Source organism: Anarhichas minor, unplaced genomic scaffold (assembly GCF_050575085.1).
Source record: "Anarhichas minor isolate MPS153535 unplaced genomic scaffold, ASM5057508v1 ptg000023l, whole genome shotgun sequence".
NCBI lineage: Eukaryota > Metazoa > Chordata > Actinopteri > Perciformes > Anarhichadidae > Anarhichas > Anarhichas minor.
Window position 1 is genome coordinate 6,912,448 of NW_027466469.1, and position 21,576 is coordinate 6,934,023.

The 21,576-nt window shown below is 40.6% G+C and overlaps 1 protein-coding gene across 1 annotated transcript in view; it reads left to right on the top strand.

The window, feature by feature from the left end:
- Positions 1 to 15,880: 15,880 nt before the first annotated feature.
- nfasca (neurofascin homolog (chicken) a) overlaps positions 15,881 to 21,576 on the top strand; it is a 63,979-nt gene continuing 58,283 nt past the window's right edge. The window contains exons 1-2 of the mRNA XM_076096921.1: positions 15,881 to 16,402; positions 17,192 to 17,361. Coding sequence (XP_075953036.1) covers positions 16,371 to 16,402; positions 17,192 to 17,361 — 202 coding nt within the window. The 5' untranslated portion in view covers positions 15,881 to 16,370. The remainder of the gene's footprint in view (positions 16,403 to 17,191; positions 17,362 to 21,576) is intronic.

A 21,576-nucleotide genomic window follows, 5' to 3' on the forward strand; every position in this document is an offset into this window, starting at 1 on the left:
GACATCGGGTGCTAAATAATCCTTTGACATGCTGACATTTGATGTTTTCAGATTAGTAATTTCGTTAGTGTTTCAGCCCTTAGCTGCAAATTGTGGGGCGATTGTTTTACAGTATGACACGTTGCACTCTTTCTGCTTTGATGTGAGGACAAGTGAGAAGCAAAATCAGAGATGTTGTGGAGAACTTAATTCACTGTGATGACTTCTTTTTTTATTTTATTTTTATTTTATTGCAAGACAAGAGACAATACATAAACATAACAACAAGAGGACGACAAGAACAGTGAGATACAAGCCAGCAAACATCATATAGTCAGTGTGTGGGAGAACGGTGTGATTTCATGATGACTTCTGTCTCATATATTAGCTTTTTTTCATTGTTTTTTGGAGGAAATGGAATTCTGAAATACATACTGTACACATCTTGAGTTTAGTAATAATAAGAAGAAAAGAAGATGCAAACATTAAAACACAGACTGATATTAATAAAACATCCTTTTAGAAAGATGTGTTTTAAGAAGCGATTTTAAAAGATGTCTGATTCTGCAGCCTCAGACATGAGGGGCCCTCAATGACTAAGACTAAGGCTCTGGCCTTAGTCTTAAACTGGGACAATTATATGTGTTATATGTATCATTTTTGTCAAATGGAATATGTTATGTTGTTTTAATTGATTCAGTGGTATTGAACTACTGTAATAGATGTCAGATCTGCAATCATTTATCTTTCTTTCTTCCTCCTCTCCTCTTCCTCTCTTCTCTGTCTCTCTGTTTCTATTCTCTGGGCTTATCTGCTGATCTCCCTCTCGTCTCTCCTCCTCCAGCCACCCCCCCCTCTCTGCCTGCCCCTATCCTGTCTTTGCGGGTGTGATGGGTAGAAACTGACAAGGGGCAACAAACTGATTGGGGTGGCCCCGCCTCTCGTATTTCCTGTTCAGACAGTGTGAGGAGCTGCAGAGGCTTTGGATGGCTGGACATTATTTGTTTTTCTCTGTACATTCTCATAAACCTACTTTACCTTGTTAGCATCATGGAAAACACATACGTAGTTCGTATTGGTCTTTTTTATTTTTAAATGGCATCTGATAAGATGCATATGACTGATTTGATTCGAGTTTCATTTCAGACTGTCCTTAAATGCCTCACACCCCTGTGGTGTTTGTAATCGGGACACTTTGACTTGTCACAGCGAGATGAGCACAGGTGTGACAAACAGCATTAATGAGGGCTCTGTGAGACCAGAAACCATCGTCGGTGATCCAGCATGAAGAGTAGCACAGCCCCGGAAGTGAAACACCTGAATGCAATGCTGCCACGAGGAGTGTCAGTAATAATTACACCTGTGTTTAACAGGTCAAAATGTCCGTTGGGAGAAAGGTTTGCTCGTTAACTTAACCATTGCTCTCCATTTAGCAGCAGTCTCCAGAGTCCTCCAGATTAAAGAAAAGCAAACTGTTACAAATCACTGTTAAGTAAATCTGCTTTATGGTGGGACAACTCTACGGTTAGGGTTTGCTTAGGTTTAGGGAAAGATCTGAGTTAAAATAAGGTCAGGGAAACAGAAACCACAGGGAAATGGACAGAGATCTCCTGTGTTGAAGGTGATATTTTCTTGTTATATAAATGTTAATTCTAGGAGACAGGGTGGTTATTTCACTATTACACACAGTGGAAGTGATACTACATTCTTGTATCAAAGCCCGGTTACTGGTTCGAACATGGTTCCTGAAAGTGCAGGTTATGGAGAGCCCCTGTTGATGACTCGTTGCAAAGGAACTCTATGTGGTCTAGTTCAGTCAGACAGCTGCTGGTTGAGAGATAAGATGTCTGCTTGTGCGTCAATCATCATATGTCCATAAATGGTCTGTATGTCTGGTATGGCTGGTATTGTAGTGTTTTGAGACTTTGTGTAGATTCATTATTATTGGAATGACTGCAAGTAATCCTTTTACACATTAGTGATCTGTAACCAATCGATGCCCCCAAATGCGGCATGTCCACGCTCTTTGTAGAGTAAAGAAGTATCATTATGATACTGATGGTAATGTCCTTTTTTACTTTTTCCACCTCGACAGAAAAAAAACAACCTGTCAATATTTTGATTAAAGCACAAATATTAGCTTCAGTCCCTATATTTGACCAGTCAATCAACCCGTCCTCTCCCTTTTACGACTTCCCTCCTCCGCTGTTTCTTTGTTTTCATCTCTCCTCTCTTGCTTGACCCTCTGGGACATCCTTTTAATTCTTTATCACCAGTCTTTCTCTCTGTCCATCCCTGTCTTCCCCTCCTGCTCTTTTCATTTCTGTCCAAAACCAGTGAACGTGCTCGTCCTCCCGCTGCATCCCCACTTTGTCTCCTCACCCACACTGTCTCTTTCCATCCGCTCTTTCTCTGTCGATTAAAAGTAGGTCATTCTGCAACATCGAGTCACAGCTCCTGCCGAGCATGACATCCTCATATACACACATTATCGCCTGGCAACCACACGCTCACCCCGCACCCTCCCCTCATCCTCCATCCTCATTCCCTCCATCTTACCTTCCCTGGGGGTGGCGCTCGGTGCAGAGGGCTGGGTTTGCAATCTGACACTGCTGTGTTTTGTCCCTGCTCTGCTTCCATAGAGGGACGGAGGGTTAATTGAGCAGTGTTTTGTCGAGGAAAGTAGGGTTCATTTCACACATACATACATAATGTGTCCATAAATGTCTATAGATAATGGGATAGTGGGAGGGGACAGTCTTCAATGCTGGATCGAGCCTGAACATTCTAAAGGGAAATAAAGCATAGAGGTGAGGGTTTTATAAATATAATTTACTGGCTTATATCGCTCATTTGTGCCAAAATACAATACCTTTAACTAGTGGCGGGCCGTGCATTTTATACTTGGGCCTTCTGTGCTGTCCTACTACAGTTGAATAACCTAATTATGAGCCACAGTTACGGTTATTATTTGTTTCTAGGGGTGTAATAATACACGTATTCGTATTAAACCGTTTGGTACGAGGCTTACGAACCGAACAATACGTTTGAATAATACTTGTGCATTTGGAAAATGCAGAAGCTTAAATTGTGGGAAATATAATGTTTTCGGTTGACTGCGCTCACGTAGGAGACGACGGACTTTGTGACCTTTGAACCCAGAACAAAAAAAATCAAAACAAAAAACAGCTGAGGCTATGCTAAACTAGCTTAACGAGAAAACAACCGCGGCAAACCTCGCGATGACGGGATGCTTCGTCATTAACGGACAAGTTAGAATCAATGTAATTAACACAATAACAAGAAGAAACTCACATGAACCAGTCACATATATTTATATGACAACAAAGCATGACAAATCAATCCAGCAACACTGCAGCGCTAACACGCGTATTCCGCCGCACACTGAAGAGCACGAGCCATTCGACTATTATTCACATCAGAGGGAACAATATTAACCATATCATAAAAATGACATGATAGAAAATATAACAGTAGAAACGCTATTGCAGATGTAAAAACACAAAAGCACTTCACTTACCACAGCTGCTGTTCACTTAAAGACAAAGTCCATCCTCCTTTCTTTGTTAACAAAGAGTTTAATACCGCGGTTGTTCAGAACATCGGTTCAGTTCAGTTCCAGTCAGAGGTCCTCCTGCGAACGTGTCCGATGAGTTGTAAATCCACTCAAGTCTCAGCAAAAGTTTCATTCTTAGCCATAAAATGTGCAACGCTTCTCCGCAGCTGTCAGCCAGAAATACCATTAGTCCTTTTCTATGCTAGCTGTGGGGTTGACCGACCCTTTGATACAATGTCCAGTTTTTCTGGTCTTGAGAAATCCATTTCTCCTCCTTCAGACATTGAGTGTTAAAAACACAGCTAGGTAAAAAAAAAGAAGAATCTACACCAAGCAAAACGCTAAAAATGGAGGAAGACAGGAGCTGTGCAATGAGAAAATAAGCTAATGGGAAAAAATAATTATAATACATGTAGTGTATTTGTGAAAAATTATTAAATTATAATATAGCTATAACTTTGTGATTCTGTTTAGGCCAGCAGAGAAGGCTTAGCTGGCCCTGACGGCCCACCACTGAACTATATACAGAAAATGCCTGGAAATGTAACGTGTAGAACATAATGTGGAAAATGAACACACAATATTGAAGAAAAACCTCATTATATTCCAAAATGTAACATTTGAAAACTTTTAAAATCAAAACTATGGATTGTTGCGTGTCAGAAACTTTCATGGTTTTGTAACAAACAAGACAAGACCTTTGATTTCATGCCCACAGTCTGCAACTTTGTGATGTTTATGTCTTTTGGAGATGAGTGCAGAATACAGCATCCATGATGACAACATTCCATTTGCAAAGAATGTTAGGGTTGTAAGACAATATGTACCTCTAAGGGATAATTTGTATCCCTTAATTTGATATTGTACATTGATTCACTGAGAGCTTCAAGCTTAACTCATGATTGGCATGTGGCACAACAATGTTGTGGGGGTGACGTAGGGTCAGGTTCAGAACTTCAGGTGTGTTCCCAAGCCAGCTAAGACAGTGCTGCAGCCGATTAAGATGACAAGGAGGGTCTCTGCTGTGCATGTCAGTAGTATTACACAGCACTGCAGCCTTACTCACTTACACAGTCTCCTCAAGTAGGGCATACTACTACTGTAGCCTTTGGCAACGCACTTAACCCAGTTCAACATTTCTCCCCCAGATGTTCAATATGTGACATACTGTATTCAGAGGGGGGTGTACTGCTTATACACATATTTGATGAACTCTTTAGTTATCACATAAGAGTTAGGATGATGTAACTTAGCTGTAGCTTGTACATATTTATATTTTAAAAAGTTTAACCACTCTAAATATACTTTTTTATAATGTAGCAGAGTAGAATGGTAGATGCATTCATACCATATCAATAATTGAATCGCAAATTAAGTCATTTTTAAGCATATCCACATCAAAGCAGTGGCATATGTGTAAAGTCTTCATTACATAAGGTTACTGAGATAGATCCCAAATAGCCCTCAATGGATATAAGCAGAGACAATTCTGCTGCTGTCTTGTTCAGTAACATCTAAACTTGTGTTAGTGAGAGAACTAAAGGTTGAGAAATGTAGCCAATGAGATAGAAGTTCAGCAGCAGCACTAGTCTGCATGATAACAACCGAGCTGACTGGTAGAGTTTGTGACCCACTTAGTGACACTTTAAAAACCTAAAAAAACACTATGTGTAATTGTTACATCCAGTAGATGTGCAGTGTTGGGGACTGAAATCTTGGGGACTGAAATCAGCTGTTATCTGCTCAATTTTACAGCAACCTGATACAGTATTTAGTTTTTTTCTTTCATGGCATAAAGCAAAGAAAGGCATGTTGGGGGATTAGAAAGGATGCATGTAGCTGAGAAGAGTGGGGTGAGTTAAAAAAAACTACACATATCCATCAATGCCAATTACATTTTTTATTAAACCTAACCTCACAACATGGTAGGGCAGTTTGGACCATCTGAAGCCCGACAATAGAATAGAATAGAAGAATAGAAATATACTTTATTCATCCCCAAGGGGAAATTTGTCAATGGTAATGGTAACCTCTGATACCTGCTGATAACATTCGAAATTGGTTGCTCTGTAAATTTCACACATCAAATTCTGTTTAAAGGACTTGGGGGGGGGGGGTGCAGAGGAAGCTGTGCAAAGTCGTTCCCTTAAGTCAGTGTTTCTCAAACTGTGGGGCGCGCCCCTCTAGTGGGACGCGGTGGTATTACAGGTGGGGCGCAGGGGGAAATGCAGATTTATTTTTTTATTTAATTTTTTTTTTTTAATTTTTTTTTTTTTTTTAAGTAATTAATAAATACATGACGAAATGCCTGTACTTTCGTGTAAATGTTTACGTTACGCTGTTAACAGGTTACGCTTGCGCATGTGCGACGGCCATGATCCTTGGCGACTCACATGTGTGGCTTAGTGTTCCAAATGAAGAGACATTTAGCAGGCGGGAACAGAAAAGCAACCGCAAACGATGCATCCGAGACAAACAGCAAGCAGCCAAGAAGAAAATATGATGACGCCTATCTTGCTCTGGGTTTCACAGTGAACGCGGTAGGAGATGAGGAGAGACCAGTCTGTGTTTTATGTCTGAAAACTCTAGCTGCGGATAGTAAGTTGTTTTGTTTAGTTTTTCACAGGTTGCACTTTATTGTTATCTTGAAAAGATGTTTAGTGCAAAACAGGTTAATTGCAGCCAATTGCAATAAGCTATTTTTTTTGCCAAATTGTAGTTATTTTTTGCACAGATATAACTTTATTTGCATTGTTCTAACAAAGTGATTGCACATTTTATTTGTTTTTGTCTGATGGAGCAATCTAGTTTACTTAAAAGTAATTGCAATTTTCTTTATTCTATTATTTGAAAAAGCACAGACGGAGGAGTCACAAAATGTTATTTCAATAAAAGTTCAACATAGACCATTTTGTTACAATTTTGTTGGGGCGGTGGGGCATGAACATTTTTCTTCCTCCAAAGTGGGGCGCGACAGAAAAAGTTTGAGAACCACTGCCTTAAGTGGTGTCACTTGACTCAGTTGGGGCTACGAAAGACTACAAAAATATGTGGTGTGGAGATATAAAGAAGTGAGCTACTGCTAGCAGTCTGCAATCAGCTGTTGTGTGTGAAAAGTGTAGTTTGCACAGTAACGTATGGTTTCATTGAAGAATCACTTCAGCACAAACTGTATTGGAGATACACTGTGTTTGTGTGTTCAATATTCCCATTGAGGCTTTTACGCAGACCTCCAGGCAGACTGTGGGTTAGTGTGTGTCTTTGTGTATGTGTGAGTGTTTGCAGACTGTGGGTTAGTGTGTGTCTCTGTGTATGTGTGAGTGTTTGCAGAAGCAGCAACACAGACAAGGACAAAAAGAAAGAGGGAAAGAGCATCCTGTGATCCTGCGGCTGGCGTAGAGACGAGCTACTTGAAAGCACAAACATAGTTGAAGAAACAACACGCTGCACACAGTCCTGAGGCGTGTGTGTGTGTGTGCGTGCTGCTGTCTGCTTTACTGTATTTCTGCTTCTTCCTGTACTCAGACTTACACAGGCTAATGAGCAGCACAGCTCATTGGAGTCTTCTCCTTAGACTTATTTTATTGCAAACTGTCTCTCACACCCAACCCATTCAGCATTACACCACAGCCTGTCAAGGGGTCCAACATGTGGACATGTGGTCCACAAGAGTGACCACATGTATTTTTTGTTTGGGGTAAGAATAGCGGACAATGCTCCCATATCTGCTGAACTCTGCTGTGATTCTTTCTGTTTAAACTTATGTACTGTACGTCTGCTCAAGAGGCTTCTAGAGGTTGTTGTATTGTTTATTTGTTGTCTTTGTGTCTCACCAGGTCTGTTAACAGGTCACAGCAGAGTGTGGACAGACGGACGATAAGTGTCCACATCAGTGAACGTAAGTCTGGTTTCTGTTCTATCTGTGCTGCATGTTAGACATGAGAATTCACAAGAATAGACTACTACTTGAAAAGCTTCCCAATTTCTCATTTGGGAATGGTTTTGTATATGTATATCTACATAAACTATATACGTATACACAAGTTGGTCTTTATCATTGTAATTAGGCAAACCAATTCTACTGATAAATATTAGGAACAAAAGTATCTTAGATAATGTTACATTCAATGTTTTCACACGTATGAACTGCTTTTATGAACACATAAAATAATAATTGGAAATATGAAAAAAAGTTTCAACGTAGTTGCAATAAACTGATATGACATTTGGTTTTGTCGGCCACAGTTATCAGACATTGCTTGTCAAGTTGAGCCTACTGAACAAAGTGGCCTCTCAATCTCAATCATACTACTCAGATTTATGGGAATATATCCTAACAATTCGTTAGTGGAAACGGCCCACAGCATATAAAAAGTAGCCCAAACTATTACAACCCTCATTATAGTGGAGTAGGAGTGGAGCTAATTAGAGTTAGCATGGTTGTTCCCTCCACAACCTCCAAACCAAAATCTGTACAAAGTCTGAACACTGTATTGCAGTTAAAGGAAAATAATTGGTTTCTACAAAACAGTGAAGTTTTACAATAAACTGAAGCAAAATAATCTATTCAACAAAAGGTCCTTGACTAAACCTGACCTTCAAGGATAGAGCAGAAACAGGAGGACACAGTACAACGCAAATGGCAGTTCACTCCTACAGATTCAGTGCTATTTACAAGAAAAAGGGTTTAGTTACAAAGTTACTCACAAATCAAGGGTTAGGGTTAGGCCAAGGGTGAGGTTTTGGCCACTAGGCCAAAACCTCACATTTTTATCATACAGAGAACTGCACTCAGGTCTGGAGTACAGCTACAACTTCCCTCTCTATGGTGGAAAGAAGAACTCTTCGTAACAATGGTTTCGTATCAGCATCTTTGTTAGTTTTGATCAGTTTACATGTAAATGTTTTTACAGGTAGTCGCACGGAACCATTTTTATGAGCTTCTTCTATGACGAACACAAAACAGTGTTGTGCATGATCAGTAAGGTCAGCTGGTGTTGTCAGCATCAATGTAGACTCACTTTTGGAGGGTTTTATAACTCACTTCCACTCCCCATTAATGGCTTTGAGATGCCATTTAATGCCAACGGAAGTGGGTATAGAGAGGGTGTAGGGGCCAACTGGAATTGAGCCAGAGACAGGCACCTACTATATAGGTTGAGAACAAAGATCCACACAGGACAGAGCACACACTCTCACACAAAACAGCCATACCAAACATGGCCAGGACTGTAACAGCTGTGACCCGCCCAATTAAAACAAAAGTAGCCCATCTGGGTGGAAACAACCCAATCTTGCAACAGAACTTCTGACTTATCAGAAAAGAATCTTTTCAAAAACCAGACCACCTAAAAATGACATCATAAATAACAGGACGTTATTCTATGTGCATATTGCTGCGGTTGCTTTTGTACCAGTGGGGGATTTACCTTGACGGCTGGCTTGCTGGTACATACAGTATTTATCTGGGTGTGCAGTAGCCATGAGAGTGCTGTGAGGCTGAGGGTAATTGTGTGTGATGGTTGGGATATTTTTGGGCTACTTGAAGAACAGATTTGGTAATGCTGTGTTGGGAATATATATGGAGGTCAGAGAAATGGTTGAGGGGGCAGATAATGTGTTAATGCCTCCAGCTTTGCCACTGTCTCAGAGAGATAAAACAAGGGAAGAAATGGACAGGATTTGTATTTAGAGCAAAGCTTTTTCAGGAAGAGGGAAAGAGGGTTAAGGGGAAAGCAGACTTACAGACTTACTTTTTATCTGCCTCCTTTTCATCATTCTAACCTAGAGTAGTATAGATCTGTATGACCTACATTCACTTCAAATAGTATATGCAGTGAATATATCATGTATAAGAAGTGGGATTAAATGTAATGAAAGTCACATTAAAAGGTGGATTTGTTGTTAATTATGCAAATCTCTACCACTGCCATGCTGTTCCAGGAATCATTTTTTTCATGAAAATCCTGCGTGTTCCGCCATCTAGCGGTGCCGCCATTATAACAGTGTTAACAGATGACTTTCAGCCGAATGCTTCCGTAGTTTCTCATAGCAACTTACGTCAATGGTTGGAGTAGATAATAAACACAGATGGGTATGTATTTGAGCAAGATTAATTGATGTATTTTACAAGTACACAGCTGCCGTCACTACAAGACAAGTTAAGTTGAGTTAATTTATTCTGTGGGACCAACACAGCCCCTAGACAGTGTCTTAGTCCACTAATGCTAGCTATGCTAGTAAAGCAGTGTTAACTTAGCTGAAGTTACTTGTTCCACAATGTTAAGCTAACTTAGGCAGCTTACAACTGCCTGTCGTCAAATGTAACTTTACATAGAACATAAAGGTAAAGGTAGAACATTGTGCATTTCTTAGGACAGCTGCGCAAATTGTGGGGAGCAGCAATGGCAACTTATGTACTTCTGGTACTTCCTTGGATTCCTGTATAGAGAGAAAACTTTGTCACATTTTGAATCCAATGGTGGGAATCTCAGAGACGAATCATCACCACAAATGAATTGATCCTTGTGTCAAGTATTCTTGACAGTATTTTATAACAGTAAAGCATTATTTCAGGGATAAGTGAGGGTCCTCTAGGAGTAATCACACATCATCTGACTAAAGAGTGATTTGGATGAAGTGTATCGTGCTCTTATCCAATAAATAAATGATTTGCAAAATGCATAGTTTAGTTGGTAAGGATTTGACTAATTTGCTTAATTTTTTGTAGTTTTAAGTGACAGAATCAAAGTGTTTGATTTTTGGAGAGTTGGAAACTGCATTTAGGACATAGTAGTAGCAAAGCAAAGTTATGCACACACAAGCACAAGCATTAATGCATACATAAAGATACAGACCTGCTCTTCAAGTGGACTCTCCAAGCACAATTACTCACAAAGGAAGGATTTTCCCAGTTTTGGGACATGTTTACACATATAGAAACAAATGCACACTGAAAATCTACATGAATACAGTGTCATTTCACCTCCTCAGCCCTTTCCCCACTCTATGTTTGTGCCAGAAAAGCACCATTAGCACTCAGCATCATCCAAAATGGAATCTCACAGTCACTAGAACAATGGCAATGTGACAGTTGGGACAAAGACTATGTGAGCGTTTGTGTGTGCTGGGTTGGGGATGTGTTGAATATGAATGCTTCTCTGCATGTACAAAGAGGAAGCACAACAATGATATGAATGTAATTGCACATGGCTCAGGGAAAAGACGACAATAAAATAATACAATAAAACCCATTTGTAAAATGGTGTTTGAAGACATTCTACATTTCCAGCACTGTAGTGTTCTCACTGTAGTGTAAGCCAAATCTTTAAAATGCTTGCCTTCGCAGTTCATTTGATGATTAGCAATTGATTAGCTCTGGTATTTTAAGTTCCCTCTCTTAAGAAATTGAAAACGTAAAGGCTATGATAAGAAAATGAATCTTTAGGTGGATTGATACATTCTACACATGGCCTACCAAGACTGGGAAATGTAATTTCCTGTGACTTCTAATGGATGAAGTCATATGATATTTAAAGAAGGCTTTTCTTAACAGCCTCATTTAGCAAATGAATGCAGCTTGTAGGTTAACATTTTTATCATTCTGTGTCATGATTTGCACTTTGAGCGTGCTTCTGGCAAAACTCATGGAAGGTCACTAAGCAGGGCTCACTGACACACAATATACTGTACACAGTACAAATTAACATGGTCATTTTAGAAATGGCCTGCAACAGGCCAATCTGTTTTTGTTAGAGCCTGTAGCAGAAGACGCAGAAGGGAGAGACCAGACGGAATTGAATCCATTTGTCTAATGGCTTCTACGATGCACCCGTTGATGTAATGTTGGGAGAAGTACTCAGCGTGTGTTTGTGTGGGTGATGATAATGTGTGCCTGAGGTTGTGAACCTCAGGCTGAACTGAGGTAACTCTGACCTGGTTGAGTTTTGGCTAATCTATTAGGTCACCTTGTGTGTGTGTGTGTGTGTGTGTGTGTGTGGGGGGGGGGTGTAAACCAAACTATATCAGCTAGAAAATGTGAAACGACCTACAATGGACAGTTTGGTATTTTCTAGCTTTTTTTTTTTTTGTTCGAAATGCAGTTTTCAACACTCCAATAATCAAACACCTTGATTCTGTCACTTAATCCTGGAAAATACCAGAAAAGCAGTCACTTCCTAACCAACTAAAATGTGGGTTTTGCAAACCATTTAATTATTGAATAAGATCAATAAACACTTCACCCAAATCAGTCTTTACGCAGATGATATAGGATTATTCCATCAGTACAGGACCCTAAAAGAATGCTTTGCTGTTGTAAAATACTTCTCTGTCAAGAATACTTGTTGCAAGGATCAGTTCAGTTGTGGTGGTAAATCGTCTCTGAGATTCCCACCATAAACTACAACATTTTAGTTTATACAGTCATGCAGAAAGTAAACAAGCCACCATTACTGCAGTGGTGTCTCCCTACAATACGCGCATGTTTGAATGCAAGCTGTCCTAAAAAGTGTAAAATTTTCTACTTTTATCTTCACGTTCTATGTAAGATTACTTTTGACAACGGTTTCTTCTCAGCTTCAGTCAGGCTGAATGAAATGATTGGACGAGCAGTACTTGAAGTCCTAAAACAGCCATAGATAATACCAGATTATTATTTGTGAGGGTTTTTGATTTGTGGATTGCTGTCGGAATTTAAAGTGAATTTCAACAAACCCTAACAAAATAGTTTTTGAAGAACATTATCAACCCTAGCTTGAAAGGAAATGTGTAGTCTAAACTCTGGGGCAGGGGTCTTCAAAGTTTTTCAGGCCAAGGACCCCCAAACTGATAGAGAGATGGAGCAGGGACCCCCGACTATATACTGTATATTGTATAAAATTGTGTTTTATATTAAACTGGGCCTAGTGCCATGTATAAACATGCCTCTTTATTGTGCATTCAATACTAAGCTATTCAAATAATATACAGGTTCATATATTCATGTTTTTATTTTAAACATGTGCATGTGCAAGGCACAGTGAGTAGGGAGGCCGTGCCACTGCCATTTATAAACATACCTTGTCAGCTGATACCAATGTCAATATCAACATTGTCTGTCAATTGCATGATAATCATGCATACAAGCTATTCAAAGTGACGTTTTTATTTCAAACAAATGTGGAAATGTGCCACTGCCATGCATAAACATACCTGTTATCTTGCATACAATACTGAACTATTAAAATAATGGACAGATTCATGTTTGGGGAAACATTTTTATAAAACAAATATGAAAAATTGTCTAATCAACCAAAACTTTCACGACCCCCCTGCAGTACCCCCTGTTGAAGACCTCTGCTCTAGGGGTTAAAAAAATAATAGCAATATTCATGTGGTAAAGATTTGTGCCAACAACATCAGAGTGTAAAAATAGTTTTGAAAAATGGGCCCCAGGTTTTTTGCAGCCTGCGATATAGCTGCTGTGTTCCAGCTGTGAGGTTCCATGTGTGGTAATGTGTAGTATGTAGCATGTGACGTTCACTGACCCTATTTCTTGCCTATCATGTGCTTAGCCTCAGTGTATCACTGTGTGCTGTCATTTATAATGCACTGCGGTGTGTAGAGGCTTCCACGTGTGGGAAGAAACACTGACCTATTTCAGAGCTTTCATTGTCATTCTCTCTCTCCTCTCTGTCTCTTTCTCTTCTCCTTATCTTGATTTCTCTCTGGGAATAAATCTGCAATTCAAAGCAGATTTCTGTTTTAAGGCTCATATTGGACTGTGTGGCATGCTCTTCTCTTAATCCCTTCCCTCTGCTGTTCTTCCTCTCTGGTGTGTGTGTGTGTGTGTGTGTGTGTGTGTGTTCTAAAGATTTCAGTAATAAACAGAGATGGGGTGATACTACAGAGATATATGTGCTTTATGTATACATGTGTGTGTGTGTGTGTGTGTGTGTGTGTGTGTGTGTGTGTGAATGCTGAGTGGAATGAGTGTGTAGGGGTGTGTCTCCATGTGTCACCATGTGCTGTACATCCCTGTGCATCTGCATCCCTGCATTTTGAGTGTGTGATTGGCACATCATGCCAGCCGGGTGTATTAGCTCCCCAGGGGCAGATTAGCTATTTATTTGGATAGTGTTGGACTGACATACCCCCAGATGGTTTGTGCATAATGTGTGTGTGTGCACGGGAGGTGTTTGCAGGTTTTAAGATGAAATCTGACTACTGCCCTCAGGCCAAAGAGCTGTTGTGTCCCTTCTGTTGTGAACTCAGTTTGTCTTTTCACAGCTACCATAATACACTATTATCCACAGAGCTTACATGCATGTTCGCTTAGAAGGCTGATTGTCAGTGTGACAGTAGCAGGGGTGGAAAAAAGTTGAACGAAGTCAACAAAGAGACTCTTTACAGCAATGCTCTCTAAACATTATTACATCAGCTCACATTACTTTGTTTATTTTCATTTTGATTTATTGTTTATTCATACAGTTGACTCAATAACAGTCATAGTCCTCCACAGCTCCTCAACAGTCCTTTGTGTTATGTCACAATCTCCGCCCTCATTTTCCCATATTTTCCTGGATATTTGAAATGGCAACCTCACGGTAAATACCCACCCCCACACTCCCACCTGATCTCTTTTTTGAATGTATCCTGTTGTCATAGCTTTGAGTGCTGGTGTGATGTGAAACAGAGTGAAGGATTGATCCTGGTGGGAGATGGCAGCATGGGGGACAGGGATTAACAGTGGGCAGGTGGTCCTGCTATTGCTGCCAGTACACAGACCTGGCTGTCATGTGGAGGTGGTGGGGAGTAAATTAGAAATCTCTGGCTTGTGGGCTGGCTGCTGAATAACGTGGCAGGAAGAAGAGTTTAGAACATGGACGTAGTGTCTGTGTTATCAGGGTCATTCTAAAGCTCCAATACAGGTTTATGAATCGTGGCCATCTTTGCCAGGTACTGAGGCCAGAAACTGGGCAAAAGGCCATGGGTGTAGTTGAGATAGCACAAACAAGAAGCTACCACGACAGGTGAGTGTGATGCTTGTAATCAAATAAACACACTCCAAAACACAGAATCTCTCAAACCCTAAATGAAAAGCTCATTTTAGATGATGTGATAACAACACACAAGTCACTTTTGAAACCCTGACCTGTGGAAAAAACTCTACCAAGAATATGTCCCCTTATTCCTAATACAATCTGTGGCCTCTAGTTTGACAGCAGCAAATTGACAAGATCACTCAAGAAGTTATAGTGCTGTGCTGTTACCACCAAGTTGAGTGTGCCTTTAGTGCATGTTAGTGCATGTGAGTCCCAGTATGTGTGCCCCACTAGCTACAGCTAAGTGTTCAAAATCGAATGATGGAACAAACACATCTTTATAACTTTTGTTCAAACGGTAGTATTTGTTTTTGTAGAATTACATTTTGCCTGTGTGAATTTTCATATACCGTATTTTCCGCACTATAAGGCGCACTTAAAAGCCTTTAATTTTCTCAAAAAACGACAGTGCGCCTTGTAATCCGGAGCGCCTTATATATGGATCAATTGGTTAATTGGTTGATCCATACTGGTTGTACACGGCGCTCTGTCAAAATGTTTCAGTACGACTGGTAAACTACAAAGCCGCACCGCGGTAAACACCGGTACTGTGCTTACTCCTAGTCCAACACCACTTGTGTGTATAAAGACCCCAAAATGGCACCTTTCAAGAGACACGCTTACGACGCTATTCTATTCTATGCGCCTTATAATCCGGTGCGCCCTATATATAAAAACAGTTCTAAAATAGGCCATTCATTGAAGGTGCGCCTTATAATCCGGTGCGCTTTATAGTGCGGAAAATACGGTAGATAAGACCTTTGAGCCTAAATATGTTGTCACAATGGCAGTGGTGGGCCGTCAGGCCCAGCTAAGCCTTCTCTGCTGGCCTAAACAGAATCACAAAGTTATAGCTATTTTATAATTTAATAATTTTTCATACTTATGCTTATCATTTTCTCATTGCACAGCTACTGTCTTCCTCTGTTGCTCTGCTTCCAGCCTGCAGCCCTGCTTCCAGCACAGCTTGTTTTAAGGAGAGCTTTTATCCAATCAGATTCAGCCCCTATGTCTCTATAGAAGAGAGGCCAGAGGCCCTCTAGGTAGACTTTGTAGTTTAAGTAAATGGGGACGATATTGTTGATTGTCATAGTCTTCAACCAATCAGATCTTTAGTTTGACATGTTGGGCGTATTCTTTGACGTGCCAGTGGCACCGAGGTAGCCTGCTAAGTACGTCAGCATTAACGTGCGCCGTGATTGGTCAGTGGGCGAGCGCGTGACTAATGTGAAATTTAAGGAAGCTGGCAGAAGTTAGTTGGAGTAGTAAGACTTCAACTTGAAAGTTATGGAAGAAATTATACATTTTTTAGGGTTTTGCTTGGTGTAGTTTATTTATTTGTATGAACGGTGTTCCTGGCTGACAGCGTCGCACATTTTATGGCTGAATGTGTTTCATTTTAACTGAGCGTCTTGGTGTTTGGAGCTACGCTATGCTAACCTGAGGACGCCATAGCACGGCAGGACACTACAGTGCTTTTGAAAACTTTTGGAGAAACCCGAGTGGATCTACAGATCAACGAACACTTTCGCAGGGAAACGGAGCTCCACAACCGTGGTCCGCCCGCGGTTGGTCCGCGGGCCGGCGGAGGTGGTATCCCGGCCCCGCTGCAAAATACAATTGGGGAGGCTCGACTGTCACTGGTGTCACTGGCATGAATCGAGAAGGACTTCTTACTGGAACTGAAACGATGTACTGGGATTAAACTCTTTGTCAACAAAGAAAGGAGGATGGACTTTGTCTTTAAGTGGAACAGCATTCGGTAAGTGACAAACTGAGTTTGTTTTTTTACATCTGCAGTAACGTTACTACTGTTCATTTGTCTATCGTGTCATTTTTATGAATACTATTTGAATGGCTCGTGCTCTTGTGTGGTGGAATGCGTGGATCCGCTGCAGTGTTGCTGGATTGTTGTGTCATGCTTTGTTGTCATATGAATATATGTGACTGGTTCTTATGACTTTGTTGTTGTCATTGTGTTAATTACGTTGATTTGACTATGCATTGTCCGTTAATGACGCAGCGTTCCGTCATGCACGGATTCATGTATCTGCACCGTAGCTGTTCAACTGTAGTAGGACAGCACAGAAGGCCCAGGTATAAAATGCACGGCCCGCCACTGCACAATGGTGATGATAAATGGTAATATAGAGCTATTTCCCAGCCCTATGAAGTATTTTAATACCTTTTTGTAACTTCAACTTAAAAGATAATAACATTGTAGCAAATGAATTGATGTAATTCCAATAATCTGTTCTCCAGCATCATTTCTGGGTTGAATTGAATTGAAACTGTTATAGATTTGACTGTGAAACAGCTTGTGATTGGAGCCTGATCCTACGTTAAGATACAGAGCTTCTCCTTGGCATTGTTTCTAGGCTGCTCTCTCTAGGGAGCCACACAAGGACTCAGCTGTGAATGTAGGCCAGAGTCAACACACACTTTCATGCCAGGATGCGTACAGTACACATCTACACACACAGAGGGTTTATACTGTAGATATACGGTCGTCATCCTAACCATCTGTCTCTGTCTCTGTCTGTACTCTCAGGTCCTCTGCTGTCAGGAGAACCATCTTGCCAGTCAGGAGAGGTGAGGGACGAGGCCGGCCAATCGGAGGGGGAGAGATGTTGGGGCAAGGGGGCCACGTTGCCCTGGCTGTCATGTCATTAGTGCTGTTACTGTGTCGCGAAGCAGCACCTATTGAAGTCCCACAAGACCGTAAGTCATTCAGCAATCATCAGATCTGTTTTAACACAATATGGTACAGCAGATGGTGATCAAAACCTATGACCATTCACAAAGGCGCTCAATGCTGCTAGGACTGCTGCCGCCCCATTGACCTGCTGTCTGGAAAACAGCACTTTGAACAAACAAGAATGGTAGTACTGATTATTCCATTTGGTGTCAGATTCTGCAAAGCATTTTTAGCTCACATTTTACAAACTCTTCAAACTGCTGACAGAAGCTGACACAGAACAATGGAGATGTTAGTTAGTTTGCTCTGTCACATTGAAAGTTGGTGCTTCTTGCCCTTTGAGAGGTGTTTTGCAAGTCCATTGGATCATGTTTTTGTTGGCATTGTGAGCTTAAAGTGAAGATAGGAAACATGGTGGAGAGAGGGGAACACAACATACTACACTGTGTTTTAGACTACTAGACCACCAGGATTCCCAGATTTACACCGCTTGTAACAAATTCAACAAATGTTTTTGAACCTGACCTTTATTTTGACAAGGCCCAGTGATAAATGCATCGTCATGCTGTGGCAGCTTTTTCTGTCAGTGTGCAGTTGAGAGACTTTAAACCTTTAAAATGTCAGCTGAATCAGATGAATCCAACACCATGTGAAATAAATAGAAAATGCAGCTTGGGTGTTCAAAATATCATTTTTCGGGCTTTAGAGCTTAGGCATTAATCAACAGCCAGTATTCTGAGCATACTGTGCTTCCCACACACAGGCTTTACTTTAGTGGGCCACCCAGGTATATTAAAGGTCGTCCAGGTATATTTAGCAACCCATTTTACACGTTGACAAAAAACGAAACAGAATCCCAAAATTGGAGAACCTATACAGCGAACGAATATCCGAATAGTCGAATATTGAGGGCCAGCCCTCTATGCAACACAGTTGTCAGTGGAGCTCTGCAGGATACTGCAGGAAACTCAAACCAGCATCAGCATTGTTAATCCCAATGAATACCATATCCTTAAACCAGACAGACACTGATATGAAGGGATCAAGCCCCATTATAGCCTCAAATTGGTTTCCTCGATTGTGGTGCGACGTGCAGTGTGTGAGGCCTCAATTAAACACTGAACAAGTCTGTGGAGTTTTGACAGGCATGGAAGGACACTGTCAAGTTGTATTTTGGGAAGTCTAGGATCCAGTGTTTCTGGAGCTCGACCTATACCAGGGGCTAAAAGTCAAGATATTGTGATCTCTGCTACATTGATTTTGTGTTTCTTTTAAGTCCACCAACTCACAGGAGCAACTCCTTAACGTCATCTTGGTAAATGTTTCTTTAACCTTAGAATCACAATTCTATCATCACCAACCTGTTGGCTATCACATGATACCGCTGGGTTTGGATGGGCCCTTTAAATAATGAAACAGTGGGTATTAGCTGTTTGCTCTAAGGCCTCTTTCAAAGAGTTAACTTCTTTGTTTTCTCCAAAGAAACCAAATTAATGACATTTTTTCAAACCAGTTTTCTTATCACACAATAAAAATCTCGAATATGTTGACATGATTTAGAGGAATAAATATATAAATAAATTAACTCCCACAAAGGTTTTAAAATATCTTTGCATTTATTATTAAAAATATAAACCATAAGTGTGCTGCTGGAGCCCTAGTGATCCCATTAACATTTGATTATCATGAGAATAGACTGCTTCAGATCCCTAGGTGATAGCGTATCACTTTGGGTGGCTCCCAAATTCAAAAGTTCCTAGGTTTTCTTTGGTTCCAAGGCACAGATATTAATATATTATACAGCTACAGTCCCGACACAGACACATGCAGTCACACATACTCTCATACCTGTCCATTATGACTCGTGAAAAGAGCCTGACTGGATTCAGCTGTTAAATGGAATCCTGAGGGGAGTTGGGAACAAAAGCACAAAGGAGAAAGGGAGGAGTCGTGCCTTTTCTTCCTCTCACCACACACACACACACACACACACACACACACACACACACACACACACCCAGCGAAGATGAATGTTTCACAATTGTGTGATGATAAATGATTTGATACTGAAAGCCCCAAGGACACCTGGCCTATATGTTGCATACACAACTGCATGCTGACACACTCGCAGCAGTCAGCTGCTTTGTCTTCTAGTCCTCTGCCCCCCTATGGCGCCATCTCTCTCTCTGTTTTTCTTATAAGCCTGACCATTCAACTGTGGACTTCTGATGGCCTATTGATCTGATACACACACACGCACATGCAAATACCCTGCCCAACAGAGACCGTTTGGATAATACCATTATGACCCAGTGACCTCTCCTTAATGTATTCTCCACACTGTGATAAACTGACAGTCAGGGATTTTATTTATTTATGACAATAAACAGAATCAATTGGTCACTTCTACATAGATTCATAATTCAGTATGATACAGTGTTCATGTTTGCTGCATGACCTGCTGTGTGATATTGCATGTGCAAACACACTGTTGGAGTTGAACACCTTCTTAGTTATGTTTTTATAATAGGCTTCGGTGCAAAATGGAGATGACGGAATCGCTTAGATGAAAAAAATACACATAGAATAACAGATCAGACAAAGACGATAAGTCTGGAAAAAAAGGTTATTAGTCAAGCTTATAGTAGGGTGTGGCAACTAATATAGTTTTATAAAGTGCTGTTTTTTTTTTTCAAAGTGCCTATTGCTGTACTTTATTAAAAGCTTTATGTATAAGCCTGTGCTTCAGGTAACTAACCTTTTTTTCAAAATACTTCAGTTTAAACATCATCACTAGACAGGTTTTAAAGTTCTGGTCCACGATTTCAAGCAGCAGAATCAGAACCAGAAGCGACACAGAGGTATCTGCTGTCATATCACCGGACTACAGAGCAGCTTCTCTCCTCCGTACTCCCTCATAAAATACACTTCTTTGTGCGACCCAATGTAGAATGGCAATAAATATTCAGATCAAGCATGTTTACACATAGTGGACAAGGAGTGTGACTTGGTTCATGGCTTTCCAGTAGCTCTGGATATACACAGCAGCAAGAACAATGTTAAAATGGGTCTTCTGATTGCACGATTAGGCGTTGAACGTATATCAAAAACCACCAGCGATCCATTTTTCAGCTTTGCAATGCACCTCATCATGTTTCTCTATTTCCAAATGATGCTATATGGCATGTCAAACCCCTAATGGCTCTTCCCTTGTGGCTTTCTGTCAGAGCTAACTACGGCACCACATGCTCCACAGAGTGTTGATGGTTTCATTCAGTAGACAGGATGAGCAGCCCCATCCCCCTCTGTTCCTTATGCCTCCTTATCGGCTTCACAGTAAACTGCACTCCTGACCTTTATTGATGAGAGCTTTCTGCACATCAACACACGTTAACACACACTCCATTTACACATGATAATATCTAAAGGGCTATTGATGAGTGCTATTTAAGTTCAGTAAAATGTTCTATTGTAGTGGACAGAACACAGTCATCATTATTAACTGGATCAGATATACAAGACAAAGACATAATAGTGAATAGCAGCATGGATGTGAGCATGCATTAGTGCGCACACAGCACACCCCTTCTATCGGGGCTCATCTGTAACACAAGGTCAGGCTAGGGGTCGCTTCATCTTTGTGTGTGTGTTCCTGTGTGTCAGTGGAGAAATCAAAAGCAGACCAGTCAGGCAAACATAATAACAAATATATATCTACACAAAGAGGTATTTAGTACATTTACAGCAATTAGTCAAATGTTCTTTTAAATTCTTATGATCTTTGGCTCCAGTTGAATAATTAGTGTTGCATTACATTACTTACAACAAAAAGTCCTGTTACACACTAAGATCCCTGAGTAAGTTCCCTGTCTTTTTAGCTGACTGTGGCTGTCCGTCAGCACAACACTTTATTTAAAAAAGTCAGCATTTCCAGCATTCATTACAATATGACTGGATGAACTAGATTTATACTTTATATACAGTATGTACTTATGTATATAGCAGTGGCGGGCTGTCAGGGCCTGCAAGGCCTTCTCTGCTGGCCTAAACAGAATCACAAAGCTATATCTATTTTATAATTTAATAATTTTTCTTAAATACACTACATGTATTATAATTTATAAAAATATTTACCCATTATCTTATGTTCTCATTGCACAGCTACTGTCTTCCTCAGTTGCTCTGCTTCCAGTGCAGCTTGTTTTAAGTAGAGCTTTTATCCAATCAGATTTCACCTC